This window comes from Ceratotherium simum, chromosome 2 (genome assembly GCF_057802395.1).
Source record: "Ceratotherium simum simum isolate JZ-2026a chromosome 2, ASM5780239v1, whole genome shotgun sequence".
Classification (NCBI taxonomy): domain Eukaryota; kingdom Metazoa; phylum Chordata; class Mammalia; order Perissodactyla; family Rhinocerotidae; genus Ceratotherium; species Ceratotherium simum.
In genome coordinates, this window is record NC_141901.1 from 26,852,509 (window position 1) to 26,873,763 (window position 21,255).

At 49.4% G+C, this 21,255-nt stretch overlaps 2 protein-coding genes across 4 annotated transcripts in view; both read left to right on the plus strand.

The window, feature by feature from the left end:
* The window catches only part of C2H1orf74 (chromosome 2 C1orf74 homolog), a 116,444-nt gene extending 113,056 nt beyond the window's left edge, over positions 1 to 3,388 (plus strand). Inside the window, exons 4-5 of the mRNA XM_087439637.1 lie at positions 1,009 to 1,067; positions 1,616 to 3,388. Coding sequence (XP_087295763.1) covers positions 1,009 to 1,067; positions 1,616 to 1,817 — 261 coding nt within the window. The 3' untranslated portion in view covers positions 1,818 to 3,388. The remainder of the gene's footprint in view (positions 1 to 1,008; positions 1,068 to 1,615) is intronic.
* A 2,216-nt stretch (positions 3,389 to 5,604) lies between these two features.
* Positions 5,605 to 21,255, plus strand: part of LAMB3 (laminin subunit beta 3) — a 39,756-nt gene continuing 24,105 nt past the window's right edge. Inside the window, exons 1-5 of one of the 3 annotated variants that reach the window (XM_087439573.1) lie at positions 5,605 to 6,335; positions 7,739 to 7,820; positions 8,895 to 9,049; positions 19,413 to 19,527; positions 20,083 to 20,156. In XM_087439573.1, the coding sequence (XP_087295699.1) occupies positions 7,796 to 7,820; positions 8,895 to 9,049; positions 19,413 to 19,527; positions 20,083 to 20,156 (369 nt within the window). In that variant the 5' untranslated portion in view covers positions 5,605 to 6,335; positions 7,739 to 7,795. Of the gene's footprint in view, positions 6,336 to 6,361; positions 7,821 to 8,894; positions 9,050 to 19,412; positions 19,528 to 20,082; positions 20,157 to 21,255 lie in introns of those variants that run through there. The other 2 variants (XM_004424856.3, XM_087439578.1) reach the window with 2 other exon arrangements.

A 21,255-nucleotide genomic window follows, 5' to 3' on the forward strand; every position in this document is an offset into this window, starting at 1 on the left:
GCCCAGGCAGGCTCACTGCCTGGTAAGTTAGCTACGAAACATCTGGATGGGAGTGATATCTGCTTTTTGTTAAGCACAACTGCAAAACAAAGATGGCTGATCATAGCGCCCAACACCTGCATATGATGCACACGTGGGGACAGACACCCTTTAAGAGCACGCACCTAGCCAGGCGCTTTGTTGAGACTTATACATACATTGTTTCCTTTTGTCTTTCCAAGGACCCGTGAGGTAGATTGTCATCATTCCCATTGCAGGCAGGTAGCTTGGGAGGTTTACTAAGTTGCCCAAAGTCACACAGCTGTTGAGTGCAGAACCAAGACTGGCACTTTTATCTATCTCACTCTAAAGTCTAGGCTTTTAACTGCTGTCCTAAACCACCACCCCCTGAGAGCAGAGCATCCTAGAGCTGGAGGGGGCTTCAGGGGAGCTTTAAAAACGTATCGAATGTCCCTGCCTCTCTGCAAGCCAATTAAATCTCTGGGTGGGGCCTGGCCTAAGTCTATGATTTTATAAGTTCTGCAAGTCATTCTGATGGGCAGCCTGAGTTAAGAACCAGTAAAATCTAACACTTTTATTTATAAGTGATGAAACTGAGGCCCAGAGAAGGGCTTGCCCAAATTTATGCTTCTATTGAGCAGCAGAGCTGGAGCTAGGTCTAGGATTTAAGAGCTGTTCAAGACCATACATAGATCCTATGTGGCCACAGGCACTGCAGGGAGGTGCTGATTAAAAGCCTTTAGGTGAGGTCGATTCCAGACATGAAGCCAGACGCACCCATACTCCCTTCCCCCTCAAACCACAAGGTGCTCATTTCTCCATACTCAGTCCTCAAATGCCAATTTGAGCATTAGGAGATTTAGTTTGTTGCTCTGATGGCCCTTTCAAGAATCATATTTAGAATTTTAAAGTCCTGTGGGGCAGCCCTCTGCTAGCATGGGGAGTAGATCTCCTGATGCAAGTGCCCCACGTCCCTCTCAGCCACTCCTTTGTGTCCCCCTTCCCCAGATCTTCTTGACCTGCCACGTGGCTGCATGTTGCTCTGGTGTTTGTCTCTCTTCTCTCAGGTGAGGCTGGGCCATGGCCACATGGCCAGCTCCACATGGCAGATCTGTGGCCAAAGGTCACAGAAGTTGGACTTAGGTCCCAAGAACACAATTCCCAGAAGGCAATGGTTGGATAATAGAGGTAGAGGTGGTTGGGGGTGGGGGATGGGGTATAGTCATGAGCTGGTCTGTCTACTGGGAGGAGGTCGGGAATTTGGGAGAGCAGTAAAGGTGGCAGAAATGCCAAGATATTCCTCCTTCTTCCTTGGGGAGCCAGCTAGCTGTGAGCCAGCCATGAGCCGCCATTCGATTCCACCAAGCTGCAGGCTGCACCAGGCTATACCCCTCAGGAAGGAAGAGGTGGGACAGTTAGGGGTGCACTCTAGGAGGTAGAACAGAAGGAGCTGAGGCCCCTGAGGTGACCCAGTAGCCTGACCTCAGGGGAGGGAATCCCTCTTCCTGTGGTGAGGGGGAAGTTGTGTCATCCTGTCATCATGACCTTTGTTCATCCTTATCTGCTTACAGTGACGTTTGTCTGGTCACCTTCTCTGTCTTCCCACTCCTTATAGGGTGCTCACGTCCTCACTCAGAGCAGCTCCCTGTTGGTATGAGGAGGAAACCCTGCTGGTATGTGCTGGAGACTCTGAGAAGGGGCATCTGGAGGCCAGCAAGCACCTTCCCCATCTGTGCCCACACGAGAGAGCCTGTCAATATGGAAAACAAAGAAGAAGTCACCTAATGGTGTCTGTTCTAGATGTTCCTATGGCGTAAATGTCTTCCCAGGAGCCCCTGGCCAACATCAGTGCCCCAGGAGTTGGAGCAGGAGCTCAGAGAGGCATTTTCAGATAGTGGGTCTTGATTAGGTTTGGGAAGCATGAAGTTCAGAGTCCGATGGGCTCTGCTCAACGATTGCCAAGGGTGGAGACAGGCAGTTGAGGAGATCTTAGGCTCTAAGTAACGGTTAAGACTATGAGTGCTGGAGCAAACTGGTCTGCGTTCAAATGACCACTTACTAGCTGGGACCAAATTATTGAAAATGTGGCGCATTTTCTTCATCTGAAAAGTAAGGATAATTAAGAGTCTATTCCCCGCCCCCTCCCACCCCCCAGGAATATAGTGGGTATTATTAAATGAGTTCATACAAATAAAGGGCTTAGAACAGTGCCTGGCACACTGTGAGTACTTGGTAAAATGTTACCTATAGTTAATTTAGGCTGACACCTGATTTCTCCCAGACCTCAGGCCCAAGCTAATTCAAACCATTGTCCACTGGGCAGACATTCCGGTTGGGGAGGTGAGGGTGGGGGACCGGGAAGGGAATGGAATAGAGTCACCCCATGATGGGCAGCTCAGGCTCCTGTTCTGCTTACTACTGGCCTCTGCCTGAGGCTGAGTTCCTGTCTGTGTTCAGTAACATAACAGACTTACCTTCTCTCTCTGGTTCTTGGAGAGGCATACAGAAGAGTGACTGATTGTCTGGGTGGCTGAGCCGGTGTGCTGGAGTGGAGGGCCACGCCAGCCTGAGTCACATGGCAAGTCCCCAGGGCCGTTCCTAGAGCCTACCCTGTTCCACAGACGAGGACTCAGCCATGACTCACTATATTCAGGTGGTGCCTGAGCCTTAGTCACCTGGTGCCCCTTCCTCCAACACCTGAGAGTCAGCATCCACGACCTGCACCAGGCTTTCTTGTCCTTCTTAGCCTCTTCTCTCCTTTCTCCCTCCTTCTCTCCTTTAGTTGTTCCCTATCCTTTGATCTCTCAATGATCAGGTATTGGCTAATCTCCCTGGCAACTTGGATGGTTCGAGCCTGACAGATGGATAATGGAGACAGTAGGTAGCTTCTAATGCCGTCCCCACACCCTGTCGGAGACATTGCTGGGAATGACTGATAAGCAGGCAGAGAAGGATGCTGCTGATATCGACATGGTGACGTTTCTGTAATCTGGGGGTAGGTGCCACCAAAGAGACACCCCCGTAGCTGACTGATGCATGAATTTCCACTATTAGCCATCCATTCAGGTGACCAAAAGCCCAGACTGTCCCCTCTGAGCATGCAGCTACACCTACAGGGCATGGGGAACTCATTAAACTCAATCAATTATTACACTTCAGTGTGAATCCGTTCATTCCACAAATATTAAGCACCTACTATGTGCTAGACACTATTTCTAGGCACTTGGAAAACAGTAGTGAACAAAAGGGACAAAAATCTCTGCCTTTTTTGACATTACATTCTGGTGGGGGGAACAAAAAATAAACATGGTAGAAAGGTAAGTCATATAGTTGATTAGAAGGTAGTGAGTGTTGCAAAAAAATAAAACAACTAACAAACCCACCAATAATGCAGGGTAGATGGGGTTGGGAGTGTTAGGGGTGGGGAACAGGAATGAGGCAGGGAAGTTGGTTGTCGTTTTAAATGGGGTGGTCAGAATGGTCTCATTGAGAAGGTAGCATTTGAACAAAGACTTAAAAGAGGTAAGAGAGTTAGCCTTGCAGACATCTGGGAAAGTGTTCCAGGCAGAGGGCAGCTGGGGCAAAAGCCCTAAGACAGAGGCAGCCTGGTAATTTGGAGGCACAGAAGGAGGCCCTGTGGCTGGAATGAAAGGAGCAAGGGGGATAGTAGCAGTAGATATAGAGAAGTAATGGGGAGTGTTGGGATCATGCAGGGCCTCTTAGACTCTCTGTGAGGGCTTTAGCTTTGACCCTGACTGCAATGGGGAGCTAGTGCAGGGGAGTGACATGACCTGTTGTGTTGGGACTAGACTGCAGACCAGTTAGGAAGCTATTTGCAGAAGTCTTGGGAGGACAGGCTTTGGCCAGGAGGGTGGAAGTGATTCTAGTTGCCTTTGGAAGGAGAGCTAACAGAATTGCCTCATAAATTGATGTGGGTGCAAGAGAAGCAGGAGTCAAGGATGACTTGAGTAGCCACTTTCCTGAGGGTGAGTTCTAATGAGCCAGGGATGGGGGACCGCTGATGATGGCTGAGGGCTGGGGAGCAGGATGATGGGAGGCAGGGAGAGAGGGAAGGGTACACAGAGAGGAGGCTGCAGTGTTGGAGCAATGCCCCCATCTCCCTTCAAGCCCTGGCCAGGTCCTAACCCAGCATCTGGCTCTATTTTAGGCTTCTTGTCTCTAAACAAATTGGGTTCTGCAGTTCAAAGCCCATGCCTGAGTCCTGCAGTCCTGGGGGAACTAGATCCCCACTGGGAGTGCTCAGTGTCCCTGAGGAGTGAGGCTGACTGGGCTACCATTGGAGTCTGCAGAAACCTTGCCCCGGACTTGGCCAGGAGTGCGTGGGGGGTCCAAACAGAGCAATTGCCATTTCCTTCTGTGAAGCCAAACCACTCCAGGGACCTGCTCCAGCCTGTGAAGTCTGCAACACTACAGGCTTATTTACCTGGGCTCCTGGCCTCATAAGGAAGGAGTAGGAGGGAGATTTGAAGGGCCTCAGCTACTCACCTTGAGGCCCACCTCACGCCCGCCCCGCCTCGTCTGAGGATCTGGGATTGCAACACCTGCTCCTCCTACTGAGTTAACTATTAATGAGTTCTTTGTCACATCGTTTTTCCTGGAGGTGGGCAGAGGATGGCCAGTTCCAGGAGAGTGAAAGCTTCCTGGAAGCCTTGAGTTCAGAGAGTTGGAGAAGTGGAGAGAAACAGACCAGGCAGGTGGGCTCAAAACCTGGGGGGTGTCAGCAGTGACAAGTCTCTGGAGGACTTGATGGGGGTCTCTCTGTGTTCCTGTGGCAGAGGCTGGGCTTGTGAAAGGAAGTTGTTTGTACTGACTCCGGCTTGTTGAGTTAAGTCAGATTTCACTGGGATGTTTACAAGGGTCAAGACACTACCTTTTATTGGAGTATTCGCTATGCATCTACACAACTTATTATTGCCCATTTGTTAATTATAGTATTTCTCCTGCCCATCTAAACTTATTGGGCTAAATTAGAACCTCAGGGTTAGAAATGCCTAGTTTAATCCACAAAATCCTACATTTTCCCCTTAAGCGTTGGCGAACCAATTTCTTGGACTTAATTAACCCTCCAGTTGTAGAAGACTTCCTGCTTAGGAGACAGTGACAGGCTGAATTGGATAGTTAAGAGTCTCCTTTAAATAAAAAGTTTGAGACAATAATGTTCCAAAACAATGCCAGTGCAGGCTCTCCAGGGCTAAGATATGGACCAGGTGACCTTCCAGATCTCTCTAAAAGCCCTCTGACCCTAACCTGGTGGAAGAGTGTCCTCTGAGACCAGCCTCTTCATTGAGGCCTGTTACTGTCGTTTACAATGGCTCTCAGCCCAGTAGCCCCAAGTTAGGAGCGTCCCACAAAGGCAGCTGTGTTCTCAGGCCTGGCGGGGGGCCAGGGGAAGTCGGTCCGGTTATGCCTCAGCCTTTCCTTCCACCGCTTGTGGTCAGATCTGTTTTCTGGCCCTTCAGGGTGGCATTCCTGCCCAGGGAGGGAGGGGCGAGGAGATCAGCCTTCCCTGAGCTGGGCAGTGACTCACAGGTAGTTACCTGTCCCAGGGCTCACTGCCAATCCTGCAGAGAGAGCCGGAGGGGAGGCATTTAGTTTATTCCTGTTTATCCCTCTTAAGCTTTCCTCGGGTGAATTGAGCTTTGACCTTTTCCGATGAACTGTAACTTTTAAGTCTCCTCCAAATTCCCCAAGAAGCAGGGATTTTCCACTTTTTTGGTTTTCTCTTTGGGAGGGGTCTGGTGCTTTCCAGGGTCCTGGATGTTTGGGTCTTCTAGCCTTCCAGCCCGGGTACAGGTCTAGGGCTATAATACCCTATACACAAGCCCTGATCTTTGTGTCCTCTGCTTGGTCTTCTGTCCAGGGTGGTCCAGGACACAAGAAGAAGCTGACCCCTACAGGCCTTGGGAAAGAGCCAGGCACAATGCCTGTCAGGAATGCAGGCGCCCTTCCCTGCCCCGGGAATCCTGGTCTCTAATGATTGCTAATGTTTGCCTGCTGCTTTCTGTTTGCAGTGGCCCCCTCCACCCCCCAAGGCACCCACAGGTGGCCGGGCACTGCTGAGCTTGCTGTGAGGCCGCTGGGATCGACTCACTTGCCCAGTCCTGTCCTGGGGGGTGGGGGTACAGTGACGGAAGATGGGCGTGCCAGCTGCCAGATTCCTGAGACCCGCCCTGCAGTGGGTGACGCCCAGCCAGGGAGTCTCCAGAGGTGAGGCCGTTGTTTAAAAACTGGGAGCCAGGAGAGGAGACCCCCACATTCAAGGGGAGCTCTCGGAGAGGCAATCTGGAGAAAGAACAGCGGCAGTACGGAGCGAGGTATGTTACCTGCCTTCACCTGCCCGGTGGGGGCTGGGTGGGGGAGAAGGGCTGAATCTCTGGGTGTCTGGGGCCTGGTGGCAGGGCCTGATTCATGCCTCTTCCTGGGAGCTCACCCGAGCGAGCTCACCTCCAGAGGCTAGGGGAAATGTCTGCTGCAGTTTGTATTGCTTTTTCATATCTGATATGTCTCAGTGACTTAGAAGAAAGCAGGTTCAGATCTGGAGCTGGGCACAAAGAAAGGTGGAAAGGGTGGGTCTGGCTAAAATTCTTCTAAGGGTTGCTCAGAATGCCTCGTTCCAGGGGTTTCCAGCACGAGGGTGGGAGAGCAGAGATAGCACTGGTAGAAACCAGAAGATGAGTCTCCGTCCTTGGCCATGATTAGCTGTGCAACCTCAGACCCCCTGTCTCCTCCCTGGGCCCCTGACTCTTCTGGGAGGGGATTGGAAGGGGTGATTTCAAAGCATTAGGATGTATGATTTATAGATGCCAGGAGAGCCCCCAGTTCCCTCTCTGCCCCTGCTTTGCCAACCCCCCCATCCCTCCACCCCCACCAGAGGAGTTTGTGGCTGTCACTGGAGCAGAGTGAACATCCAATCCAAGGCAGAGGTGGGCACTGCATGAGCAGGGGTGGGGCATGCCTCAGCAGGGCAGGCCTGCCTACCTCTTGGACCCTTCACGTACCCAGCCCCAGCCTCCTTCAGAATCCCTGCTCTGTGGCCTCCCAGCCCCACCCTTCCTGCACAGCCCCAGCTCATAATTGGAGACATTTTGGGTTGCTTCCAGTTCAGATGAAATCCTTACTCACTTTTTAAAGACTGCCAGGCCTGCCTCTCTCCCCATCACATCCCAGCTACCTGCTTAGCACAGAGTTGTGGCCACCACAGCCTCACCCTCGGGTGGCCCTGGGTGGTAGTGAAGACCATGCCAATGGCAGAAGAGGGCTCGCCTCCAGGCCCTCAGCCTCTTTGACCCACTCACTGTAGGGCCTATAGGCCAGGCCAGGCCAGGCCCTGAGAAAGGCCAATCCTCTTTCTTGGAGCAGCACTAAGGTCTCAAACCTCTGTACAGTCCCTCTCCTGCAAAGGGCCCAGCTCTTACTTGCTCCCACATTGTCCTTATGACTCTGTGGGGCAGGGCAGGGTCGATCCTCCTCCCTTCCATTTCAGAGGAGGAAGCTGAAATCTGGGAGGGGGTGGTATTTTTCCAGGCCACCCTATGAGTCACATGCTAGATGGGACAAGTGTCCAGGGCTCTGGCATTTTCCAAGCTTTGGCCTACAAATGCACCTGCTGCTCGGAAGTGTCCTGGGTCAAGACCTAGGTAAAGTCTTCTGAGAAAACATGAGTCTAGGTACAGGAAAGGGGCCAGTGGGCCCTAGAGGTTTGCACTGTTTTTCCCAGGCTGCTCTGCTCTGTCCCAGGTGAGGTCCTCTCTGGGGGTCACCCCATTGGCTGAACATGAGGCCACTCCTTCTGTGTTTTGGTGAGTATCCCTTCCCATCCTTCCAGGCCCTGTCGTATAGCAGGGAGATGACAGCCATGGGTAGGAGGACAGTTTCCCAGGGCGTGGGCATCATCTGTCACCCTGTAGTCCTTGGACTTGGAACACTTGTCTATGGGACACCCATGAGGTTTCCTGTTCCTTTGGATCTTGGGGGAAGATGATTCTCTGCCTCTCTCTCTCTCTTTTTTTTTGTGAGGAGATCAGCCCTGTGCTAACATCTGCCAATCCTCCTCTTTTTTTTTTTTTTTTGCTGAGAAAGACTGGTCCTGGGCTAACATCCATGCCCATCTTCCTCCACTCTATATGAGATGCCGCCACAGCATGGCTTGCCAAGCACTGCGTGGGTGTGCGCCCGGGATCCGAACTGGCGAACCCCGGGCCGCCGCAGCGGAGCGCGCGCACCTAACTGCTTGCGCCACCGGGCCGGCCCCAATTCTCTGCTTCTCTTGAGAAGCTCCCAAGCATCTTCTTATTCCTACTTGGGGGTGGTATGTGGTTCCCTGAGGGCCCTGCACAGTTTATTTCCCATCCTGTCACTCTCAAGCTGGTTCCAGAGCCATCCTGGCTTGAGTTCTCGATTTTCCAGTGAATCGTAGCTGGGTGCTCACAAAGCGTGGCTGGGTCAACTTTGCAGATAAAGGAGCAAAAAGAATGCAGGTATCTCTCAATGTTCCACAAATGGCCAGCAGTCAGCCCTCTCCAGGCTGCTGACAGAGACCATGCTGTGAGTTGTGGACCATGTCCTGGTGGCTGAATGTGTGCCTGCAGCTTGATTCTAAAAGCCCCAGATGGGTGCCACATTTCAAGTTCATGCATGGTTTTGGGTTGCCAGTGTTTATCCTCCTTTTCTTTTTAAGTTGGGGTTACGGAATATGAAATCAGCTTTTCTGCCTGACAGCATTAGGATTGTAGTGATTACCACCATCAGCAAGCAGGAGCATGAGTGAAGGAGTGGGTCTAGTCTTGCCAATGTCTGCTTCCCTGGGGGGTGCTGGGGTGGCTGGCTAGACCCTCCTCTCTCTAGGCTGCACCCTAGCATCCCTGTGATTTCAGTCTTGCCCAGCCTCGTGTGTGCCCAGCAAGCCTGCTCCCGTGGGGCCTGCTATCCGCCTGTTGGGGACCTGCTCATTGGGAGGACCCGGTTTCTCCGAGCTTCATCCACTTGTGGACTGACCAAGCCTGAGACCTACTGCACCCAGTATGGCGAGGTAGGCCCTACCTCCATGGCCTCCAGAGCTGGAGGAAGGCGAGGTGGGGTGGGGTGGGTAAGCCTGCCATTCGTTCACTGAATCTTAGAGTGTACTTAGTATAGGCCCAGTCCCATGCACTGTGGTGGGGTGAGAGAAAAGTATAAGTCTGGATCTCTGCCTCTAAGGAACTTTCTCCTTTGTTGGGCAAGAGAAAATGTACTCCAAATTAGCTGAATAGCTCTTTTCTCTCTTCTGCGTGATAAAGCTGAAGTCTTTTCTCAGTGCTTGAGCATGGGCAGGACAGGTTTTCGTCTTGGGAATAGGCAATCAGATAAGTATTGATCCTTTAAGAATGTAGAATCTAATGTGCCGTCTCTGGTGGACAACGACAGGCTGGTGGAGGACAGGGAGGTGTGTACTGGGTTGTGTTCTTGCTGTGGGGTGAACTGAGTTGCGTCACGGTCACTCTATTGCAGCCTTCTCTTTGGTCAGTGTTGGGGTGTGGGTGTGGACAGAGCTAGCGGGAGAATGTATAATTGTAGGCTGGAGTTAACTTTCTTTGTTTTGCAATTGTCATGTAGAAAGAGCCAACTGACTTACCTCTCAGCCTCGTTGGTCCACACGTTTCACCATCTCAGGCAAAGTGGGAAATATTTAAACTGTTGTTAAAGGATATAGATCAGTGAGATATATGAGGAAGTGACTTGAGGTTAGCAAGGAAGGTCAGCGACCCAGCTGATAAGAATGAGCTGAGCGAATCCAGGAACTGGAACGCTCAAGCTATGTCAATGAACACTGCATATTTAGGCAATTGACTTTTTCGAAGAGCTATTGTAATTTTTCTTCTAAATTACCTCTGGACCTTTTTTGTAGGAACTTTCGTTTTCTTTTCTTTTCCCTTTGACAAGGTTGGGGTCTTCCTTTGCTCCTTGTATTTACCAAGGTTGAAATCACTCAGTGTTTTCTTGTTTCCCAGCTGCCTGTCTCATTTGCCTATTTTTCTGCCCTTAAAACACAGGTTTGGACCAAAGAATAGGTAAAGGAGTGGTTTCCCCTGAGTCGCTGCAGCCTTTGGGGTAAAAATGAGAGACAGAGAGATAGAGAGGGAGGGAGATCGATTGCCATGAGAGAGACTTGGGTTATCTGTCGTTTTCTCTTTTCAGGCTACCCTTGTCCTCAGGACCATGGGGGTGGTATCTGACAGCCTCCGGCCTCACTGCCATTCTAGTTTTCATTGTTCTCTTGGCTACTTTTAATCATAGATGGTACTGGATAGTGGCTTTGGAGGTGCTGAGCAGAGATGACTGTAGTTTCTGCATCTCACCCACTTGGATGTGAGAGAGCCCGTTTGCCAGTGTTGGGTAAGAAGGCCAGCATCAGGCAGTACTCCCTGTGGAGCCAGATTACCCCACAAGCATCAGGGGACCTGGCAGTATTGAGCTTTCTAGGCAACAGAATGATTTTAGCTGCCCCCTTCCCACACACCCTCAAAATCTTATGCCACTGAGCCATGTCTAAAAATTTCAGAGAGACCTTCCTAGGGGTGACCTGCCTTCCGGGAGGGGAAGCAAGGAGAGATCAGAGGCCCCCGTGCTGGGACGTCCCCTCGGCCCCAGCCCTGTCTGGACAGTCTCTCTCCCTCTAGGCCTGGGGCTTTTGGCTTCACTCTGGCCTGCCCTGTGCCTCTCTCGGATGCACCAAGGAGCCAACTGCCTTCTCTGCTCTTAAGCAGCCCCCTGAGAGCAAAATAGGGTGCTTGCAAAAGAGAAGTCTAGACTTTTGCAACCTTGGGGATGGATAAATCTCAGATATTTTGCTGCTGTGAAAGTTGAGAAGCATCGGCTCTCTTTTTCTTTTTATATCAGGGGGAGTAAATCCATGTAACCTCTTGGAAAGAGTAGAGGATAGGGTATCGTGAGTGCAATGTAGCCACAGGTCTGCCACTAACTTGTGGTGTAATCTTGGGCAAGGTATTACCTCTCTATAAGTCTTGCTTTCCTCTTCCATGAATGAATGTTAGGTGAACTGGTCTTCAGGGTGGCTTCTTGCTCCAACTTTCTTTGGGAATGAGCTGACTAGTGAGAACCAGCTTCTCTACCCTACCTTCCACCTCTCTGTCTTGTTTGATTTCTCTTTCCTTCTCCCTTACCTTCTCAACCTCCTGGAGGCCATTGGTTGCCAGCAATGAAGACTAAAGGCACAGATACTCCATCTATACCGATGTAGCCTGAACCCTCTCCAGGTGCAGTGGTGGCTGTGTGATGAAAATTAGGAATCCAGATTTAACTCTGCTGAGTTCCAATTTCAGTTTTTAAGTTTATCTTATTAAATGATGTTACAGCAACTATACTTTATTAAGCACATATTGTGTGTCCCAGGCATCCTACTAAGAGTTTTATATAAATTATCTCAATTAATTGTCACAATATTTCATGAAGTGGCTCTTGTTATCCCTGTGAGTCATTGGGAGGGTTTGGGTGTGTGTTGGGACCCCAAACTTCTGACGGAAATACACAGATATTGAGTTTTTTTGAGTAGTTAGAGATGAGGGGTGTACTGGCCAGCCTCAGCTAGAAATGAGGGTGGCATGATGCAGAGCTGCGTTCCTAGTGCATCCCCACTCACCCCTCTCGCCTTCACCCCTCTTTACCAACCCCACCCCCATATACCCATCTTCCTTACATTGAAGCCTCTGGTTAGTGCCTCTGTTCTTTTTTATGCAGGGTGACATGGTAAGCCCTGAGGCCAGTGCAAAATCTCCTGGCTCCTGTTGCCTGCCTATTGATGTGTCATGAATACAAGTGCAGTGGGGATTTATGACTCTCAGACATTCCTGCATTGCTCACCCCCCCTCCCCCAACCCCAGGGGGACTCAGTAGAATGGGAGTTGCAGGAGCACTGGGGACTCTTTCCAGTTCCAAAATTGTCTCTCCTGATCTGAGAGTATGGCTCCTTTTACGTGGGCCCGTCTTAGCCTGTTGACGTGTTACCTCCTCTGCCTAATTTTGTCTCAGTGGCTAAATCCTATTGGCCTTGAGGGCTTGCCTCAAGGTTTGGGTCCATCTTACAATCCTTACAATGGACATGGGACTTGGCCAGCTTTGCCTTGTGGCACCCCTACCCCCAACCTGCCAAACTTTGCCCTTCTGGGCCTGCCTGCCTTGACTACCCATCAACTGTCTGGGCTTGGGCCCAGGCTGTTCTGTACCAAAATGGCCTCAGCCATTTTGAACCCACTTCACTGAGTTGTTGTGAGGACTCTATAAGGAGTGAGCCAAGTGACCACCGGTGTGGTGTCTAGCAGATGCTAAATGTTCCATCCCTGCCCCCACCCCCACCCCCCCAACCCCCCACCTTAGGGGACCTGTGTCTGTATGCAGGGGCTGCCCCATATGTGAGTCATACTCCTGAGCATTTCTTCCCTGATCAGGATACACACTCGCATACTGATGGACATCAACCTGTCCTTGGGCCAGCCCACTCTCTGCCTCCAAGCTGACCACCGCTAGACTGATTTGCAGCAAGCTACTGGAGAATCCAGAGGCAATCATGATTAGCTAAGTTGCCCTAGACTGGGGGTGAAGACTCTCTAGTTCTGGTCCTTGCTCTGACCCTTAGAATAGGAATATGACCCTGCGAAGGTCATGGCTCCTCTCCAGACCGCCATTTCCCCATTTATGAAATGAAGGAGTTGGGTTAGTCGACCTTCACGTTTTTTCAGCTCTTGCATCTCTGCCAACTTCTCAGAGATGGCTGGGCTGTGTGAGACCCTGAGTATCCACCATGGGCTCTCTCAGGTGAACCCTGGCAGGGGTTGAGCCATGCCCTCTGGTCATCTCTGGGCTGGTGCACCCTCCTCAGGAACTAGTACATTTTGCCTGGAAGCTTTCCAGCCTTGATTTCTGCTCCTGACAACGTCTCCTCCAGTGCTGTGTCTGCTCCTCTAAATGCTTTATTTATCCCCTACTCCCTCCCTTTCTGGGGGAAAACTTAATTACCCAGCTGCCTTAATAACAGCCTTATAGTGCCTTCCTCAGGTTAATTAGCTGTGTAAACCAAACAGCTGTCATTTTTATCTCTTGGAAACAAGCTGAGGAACAGTAGCCGATTGACGTCCCCTCCTCCCCAACATACACATGCACGCTCGCACACACGTACACATGGATGCATGCACATAAGCGCACCCACACCCACATGCACACACCCCAACACCCACTGCCTTTCTTTGTTTGACACTTGTCTGTTTTCTTGACCTTTGGCATGGCTAATGTGTAAGCAGAGAATGTGTTCATAAACATCCTGAGATCCTCGTCCTCTGCTCACTGAGGGCTTTAGCCTGTTTCTGACCAAAATATCTGCCCTCTTGTTTCCCAGAAGCTCTCAGCAGGTCTGAAACTTCCAAAGCTCCTACCATGGGGGCTTTACTCTTTTGGATGAAGCATTGTTGAGTTCCTTGTTTAAAATGCAAACACCCTTGCGAAAGGCACCGTATTAATCTATTATCAACCATTTATATCTCAGCAAGGGTTTGCTTATCAGAAAATTACCTGTGGCTTTTGCAAAGGGCCCCAAGAGAGCAAGACCCAGGATGAGTAAGTTTTGAAGGGATAGAAGAAAATGGAAAGGGCCTTGGGGGAAGGAGTTGCTACCAGAGGGAAGCAAAACTTGAGTTAGTGGGATATGAGGCTCTTGGTCTTGGTCGTTATGGGCTGGGGAGTGCAGCTTGTGAGGCTAAAAGGAGAGAAGAGAGGGAAAAGGTGTTGTATGGGAAGGTCTGGACACAAATCTGAGGGGCCTCACAACTTTGCTGGCCTGGTCTCTCACCCTGTTGCTCCTGGCTTTCAGGTCCTTGGAAGGCTCTGGGCAATATCTTGCAGGCCTACCTTGCTTCTTTGCCCTCGGAGGCTGTAGGAACCATTGTCACTGGTGGAGTCTGCATAGGTCCAGGCACACAAACCAACTCTCTGCACTCAGGTCTAGGGGGACACCTCTGTTTCTAGAGAGGTCAGGGCTGGAGTTGAGACTGCCCTTCCCAGGGGAGAAGAGATGGAGCATCCTGACAACCAACTCTAGTCCCTGCAAGTTCCCATGTTTGCCAAGTGACAGCTGCGTCCCTTAAATCAGAACGGGATGAGGTTTGGAGGTAGATAGCCTGGGACAGAAATCCCTGCTTCCTCTCTTCCTCGCTCGATGGACTTGGACACATTCTTAACTTCTCTAAGACTTGCTTTCCTAACCTGTCAAATGAAGATACCCACCATTTAGTGTAATATACCTACCACAGAGATTTCGGAAGGATGAAATGAGATAACGTATGTACAGCGCTCAAGAGAGAGCCTGGTGCAGTGTAATTTATGGCTGAGTGGTACATATCACCTCTGTAATCAGCATCAGAAAGTGAGCTTTCTGAACTTAGTTTGGATGGAGATAAGGGCAGTGTTGAGTTAAGGCTTTGGTCCAGCTGTTACTTCATGACAGGAAGAAGGTGAAGTTGAAAGTGTGTCATAGTACTGGGGCTCTTCTCCCATCCAGCACCACACCAGGCACCGACTTGTGGCCTTTACCGGCAATATCCATTGGCATAGAAATGATGAGGCTTGTGGATACCAGTGGGGTCTAATGGAGGCCTTGCTGACCAAAGGCTTTGAGGGCCCCTCCCCTGCCCACTTTGCTGGGAAGAATGTTTCCAGTGCGGCGTCTGGCCAGTGTCTTATTTCTCTCTCGCTTCCCTTGCATTCTTCTTTGGAGTGTCTTTCACTTCTGATCTGATAAGCTGGAGTAAGGGAGAATTCTAATAGCATGTTGGAGCAAGAAAGAACTTCATTATCTCATCCCACCCCTGCATTTTACCAATGAGAAAGCTCAAGTGGAAGGAATGTCTTTTCTTGCAGGCAGCTGGATTTTTTTTGTCCTGGCTTCCTTTCTTTTGGCCCTGGCTGGCAGCCATGACCCTGACTGTAGCTCCTCAGATAGACACAGGCAGCCTCTGGCTTGTTCGTGGGAGGGAGCCAGGCCATGTATAACCAGAGCCTGTTTTCCTATTTTCCCCAGAATTAGCTCTGTGTTCTGCAAAGGCACAGAGCTTTGATTTGCATTGCCTTCCTTTTTCCACCCCTCTCCACTGTGATTCAGGCTCCTGCTGGCTCTTGCTCTCTCCTTTGCTTGCCCCTAGCTCTGTGGGAGGGTTTGTCTTCTGGCCAGACTGCTGAGCTTCTAGAAAGCTCCAGGATAAGGGAAGAGGCCTAGCCTTTCCAGATGGAGAGCGAGCAGAAGCCAAACTGGCTGGAGGCCTGACAGGCTGAATTGATAATAATGCTGCATCTCTGAGGTAGCACAGCCAGGGTAATGCTGGGCAATGGCCCCAGAGAGGGAGGCAGCTGCAGCTGAGAGCTTCCATCTCTGGGAGAGATGGAGGCACGTAACACACACGAGGGGAAGAGCCTCACATTCAGAATCACACACACACGTACACACACATTTATACACTACTACATGTAGGCATATGAGAATAAAATAGAATTAAAACTAAAGCCCAGGGGGAAAGAAGAAATTAGCAGTTTGTCTTCACATGGGCTTCTGCCATAAGCTGCTCTGTTTTGGGCCTCCATCCTGCTAGCTAGTTGGCAAGCAAAGCTACTTAAAATACCTGCCCCAAGCCTTTTGGCTTAGCCTGTCTCTCAGGATTGAGATAAGTCCCTCCTTTAGTTATGTTACTATGATAAGCAGCACGTAGGTTTTAAGCCCACGAGGCCATCTGATCCCTCCATCAGGCCTGCACACGTGGAAGGAAGGTGGAGAAGGCATGGGATACCCCAGGCCAGCTATGCAGACTGACGGAGGAGGCAGTGGAATAAGCCCATACTGAATACCCAGGCATTTTTAGTTTGTGGTATTTTATAATAATGTCTATTTTGCTGAGTGTAAAAGTTAATGTATATCCAAGGTATTAAAGTTTAAAATTATTAAAAAATAACAAAGAAGGAAAAAAGCTACCTGTAATCCCGTTACCCAGAGATATTAGGTTAAACCTCATGCAGTTGCCATTTTTGTAAGTCAAAATTGCTGAATATCAGCAATTTCATATGGTTTAACATAATATATTGTTGCATTTCCTTCCAAACACTTTCTATTCCTTTAAAAATCAATCATTGAGATCATGATGTATTTACAAGTTTATGCCCAACTTTTTTTTCATAAAACATTGTATTGTAAGCATTTTCCCCATGCAATTAAAAGCTTTCTATAAACAGTATTTTTGATAGTTGCGTAATATTTCATCATTTGGGAATATCCAGGGCATTTCCATAGTCTCAGGTTGAGCTGTTCTAGGTTCTGTGTCCCATGGCCTCAGGAAAGAAAGAGGTTGTTTCTGGCACCCTCTTGGCAAGGGAACGGGCTGGGATCCACTCCCAGCAGAGCTGGGGAGAGAGCTCTGGTGACAGGCCGCTGGAAGGCAGCCGGCCCTTGTCTCTCTGCGGGACATGTGCTGAGTGCAGACAAAGGATGGGGAGTGGAAAAGTTTTCCCCTGAGAGGCTGGGCAGAGCAGGGAGAAGGGCATCCTCGCTGCCAGGGACCAAAATAGGATTCTGGAGGAGAGTCAGATTCCAGCAAGGGGCTTCTCATGCCCAGAAAGGATTATTTTAAGTGCTCAGGTGTTGGTTTCAGCCACTGACACATCTGCAGTCTCTGTGTTAACTGAGCTGGGGTAGCCAGAGAAGCCAGCTTTCTCCCCAAAGTGCTTTCTCTGCCTTAGGCTCCCCCATGATCAGCTGTAGGGTCAGACCAAGCCCTTTGGTGAGGCAGAGGTTGTCACCTTTACCAGGCTTCCCATGATGTCTGTGCACCCAGCTGGTTTCCTAGCGGAAATGAGAGGACGACAGGGAGGGTGGAAGGGAAGAAAAGAGAGAGAGAGAGAGAGAGAGAGAGAGAAGAGAGAGCAGAGAGAGGAGAGGGAGGTGGGGAGGGACCTTCTCTGGGACTGGTGCTGACACTGGCTCTCAGTCATAGGAAAGTCACATAGCTTCTTTGAGCCTCAGCTTTCTCATATGTAAAACAGGAACAAGACTACTTACCACATAGGGTTGTCATGAGGCTTAAATAGATTATTGTATTGGAACTCCCAATACAGACCTGTCACACGGTGGGCGCTCTATCACTTATCAATGTTTTCTTACCTCCTCACTCCCCACCCCTCTTTTTAAGCACCCTGAGTACAGGAAGAGAGTGTCTAGTAATAATCTTAATGGAATTGTTAGCACTTATTGAGCATTTACTATTCGTTCAATAAGTATTTACTGAGGGCCTACTATGTGCTGGTCACTTTTCTAAGCTCTGGGGACACAGCGGTAAAGGAAAGGGAGTTCTGCCCTCATGGAGTATACATTCTAGCAGGGGGAGGCAGACAAGAAACAAATACTGTAAGCAAATAAATACGCCATAAATGCACATATGTCAAGTGGAGATATGTACTATGAAGAAAGATGTGGCAGGACAAGGAGTTGACGGGGCAGTGATGGGGGAGGGAGGCAGTGGGTGCGAGTTTATACAGGGCACATGGGCCAGCCATTATTGCAGCATTAAACATCCAAAAAATTATTGTTTAATAAAGCACTTTTGGACATGATGAGGCCAGCTCCACACACCAGGAAGGGTGATGATTCTCTTACTTTGCAGATTGGAAGTGAGAGCTGGAAAATGAGGTGGAAAGCAGAGGCTCTGAGAGTCAGGACTTCTGGTTCCCTTTCTGCATTCTCTGCTGTTCCAAGCCTTGTTAGCTGTGGAGAGGGAAGATGGGTGTTGGGCAAGGAGTTTCTATAGCTCAAGGCACAGGCTCAGCATATTAACTCAATCCCTTTGGAACTGAGCTGTTGGGTTAATCAGTTCAGCAGATTCACAAGTTTTAAGAGATCAGTCTTGTTAGCTTATCACCTTCCCTGGACGGGGCAGAGGTTCAGGATCTGGAAGGCCTCAGAGGAGGCCACCAGAGCTTTCCCTGGCTCTGATGAGTGGAGGCTTAGGGGAAAGCAGAGGCATGGTGTGTGTGGAGGTACAGTTGTCCCTACCCAGAAGGACCACCAGGTCAGGGAGGTTCTTGTCCAAGCTTTGCTTCTACTTGTGGGTGAATTTGGAGCCCTCTGAACAGTGTTCTTTATGCTGGGCACAAGGTTTGCAACCGTGCTTACTCAGAGAAAACAGATGTTATGTGTGTTGCATGGGGGAGGTGGGACAGGGTCATGCTGTCTCTGGTGTAGGTGTGTGTGCACACGCACACGAAGACACAAACTACAAGGACAAAGGACACATGACCTCGCTGGCCATGTTCTTTTTCTTGGTGATCTGTGTCCTGTCATGGAGCCCTTGGGGTTCAGTTCTGTCTCTTGTCTCACTCCAGGACATGGGCGGGGCAGAGAAGGTGTGGTTTTTTTGGGGGGACCTCCCCAGTGAGACTGGTTTCTTCTTGGCTGCCCACTTTGGCCCAGATCTTCATGAGAGGAACATCTGCCCTCAGCCCTAGGGGTGCAGACTTCCTCTGCCCTATGCCTTCCTGGCCTTGGGACCGCCCACATACAGAGCCCTATTTGGTTGGAGATCTTAGAATTCTCTTTTGTTGGTAGGGGATGCCAAACCTGGGAAAGTTCGTCAAGTCCCAGATGTCAGTGCTGGAAGGCCTTAGAGATGATCTGAATGTTACTAGACCCTGCTTTCTTAGGGCAGGGTGTTTGTTTTGTTCACTGTTATAACTCCAGCACCCAGAGCATTGGTCTAGCACATAGAACATGCTCAATAAGTATTTGTTGAAGGAATGAATGACTCTAGTCCAACCTTTCCTCAATTTACAGAGGAGAAGACTGAGCCTAAAAGGTGGGGTAACAGAGCTAGGACTAGAACCCTAAATTCCTTTGTCCTATTTTGCTGTCCCCTCTCCCTGACCCTCAGAAACCCAATTTTCCCCAGGCTGCCAGGATTAAGTGAGATGAGATATAAAACTCTCTATCCTGTACCTAGTACATAGGAGATGCTAAGTTAAAGTGAATTTCTCTTCCTTTCTTCTTTTTGCTCTTAGCAGTCTTCTCAAGTTTCTCTTTGAGGCAATGTCATGTACCAAAATTATTTTTTTCTACTACCTCATACCTCTGTCCTAATCACAACATCTATTTACTATTCACTTAGCTATGTCTTAGGAGGGACACAAATGAATTAAATGAAAAGATGACCGATAGTCTTGTTTTAAGAGGTTAATCCTTCCAAGTGTATTAATGAAATCAGTGGATCTCTGAGGGTAGGATTTCCACAGAGGGAATGTTCTGGGCTCTCAGGATACAAGGAGAGAATTCTATCTGGACCTTGCCTCTGAGTCTCTGGTGTCTCCCTGTCCCACAGTGGCAGATGAAATGCTGCAAGTGCGACTCCAGGTTGCCTCACAATTACAACAGTCACCGGGTGGAGAACGTGGTTTCATCCTCAGGCCCCGTGCGCTGGTGGCAGTCACAGAACGGTAAGGGCCTGCCACTTTTGGGCCCCAAACTTTTGGAAGCTCCCACAGGATGGAGTGGCTGGAGGGTGCCCAGGAGCCCTTGGGTTTTCCAGGCATTTCTCATTGTGGGCGGTACATGGGTGGCTGAGAAGCAGAACCTTCTGCCTCTATATTTGAAGTCTTTCAGATGTTGTAGGCAGAAGACTGTCCTGGAGGATAATGATGGGGTAAAAGGAGAGAGAAATGCCTTTATTTCACTACATGTAGTCCCACTGGGCTTGTTGAAGGAATTCAGCTCTGGGAACAGGTCTGTGTCCAACAGACAAGTTGAAACTCTTTAAGATATTAGGGGTATCAGGTGATGATGAGAAGAAAATTTGGCCAAGAACAGATAGGATCTTGAATTGGTAATATAAAATCAGAACATACTGGTACCATTCCTCTCCAAGAGGGAAAATCAGAGAGTCAGGGTTGGAGAGTTTCTGACTTCCTAGAGCTGATAAAGTCCAGAGCCTTCTTCAGGCCTGGGAAGGTGGAAATTCTTTGGTCTAAAGTTCCTACTTTTTGTCCTTTCAGATGTGAACCCTGTCTCTCTGCAGCTGGACCTGGACAAGAGATTCCAGCTTCAAGACATCATGATGGATTTTAAGGTGTGCTTCCTGGGCATGGCAATGGATAGGAGAGGGGGACCCTGGGCCATGTGGGCTTGGACTCATGGGGAGCACAGTGTCCTTGTCTCCCCAGGCCAGGGGTGATGGCATCACATCCTGGGTGGGCCCCCCCTTCTGCAGGCTGGGTGACACTTCCCCTGAGCCTATATCATGGTGACAGCAGAGGCCTGCTCCTGGGAGAACAGTGGCACCTCCAGGCTCCCTGTCTTGACCATGCAGTGGTTGTATATCTGCTTTCTCTCTGCATCCTTCACCCTCAACTTGTCTAATTAATTCAACTCTGCCAAGTACCAATTCCACTGAGCCTGGTCACTTACTATACAGTTGTGTGTTTTTGGTGTACTCTGTTTTAATAACTTTGCCAATGAGACTGAGTTTAACAAGCAGTCAAGAATTGGCCCTTCCACGTGAAAGGTGTGCTATTGGAGCAGCCTTCTTGGTGGGCGATCTGCTCATTCAGTGCTGTTACCTTTCAGAGTACTCTCGGATCCTACTTTTAGACTAGCCTCTGAGATACTCCTTTTGGAGGGAACATTTTCATTCATTTATGACAGGTTATTTTTTTTCTTTTCAGAGAAGATTTGATTTTATTATTTCTACAGAAATAGTTAAATATTTAAGGCTCAAGTTTGGTTAATAAGATTAGATGATCAGGAAGGACGGTATCATTTTCAGAATTTGAGGTAAGCTGTGCATAAAAAGCGATAAGACCTGATTTCTTATGTGATCGAGGAAGTTGGCTCTAAGATCCTTGGCCAAGAAAAGGTCAGAAGTATTTTGAGAAATGCCAGCATCATTTGAATACATGCCCAGGCTCTAAAGGTGACAGCTTTGAAGGGCAGCTTTCATTTGGATGGATACTGTTAGTTTCATTCGTTTATTATCACTCACCCATGCTTGTATTTGTCCATTCTTGCTACAGACATATTGAACACTGATTATGTATCAGATTTGGTGCCAGATGTCAGGGATAAAAAGATGAATAAAGCTAAATCATAATCCCCAAGTTGCTTCAGTATGTGTGGGGGAGACAGAGAACCAGTAGTGAGAGTGTGATGTGTGCTAAGAAGAGGTGCTG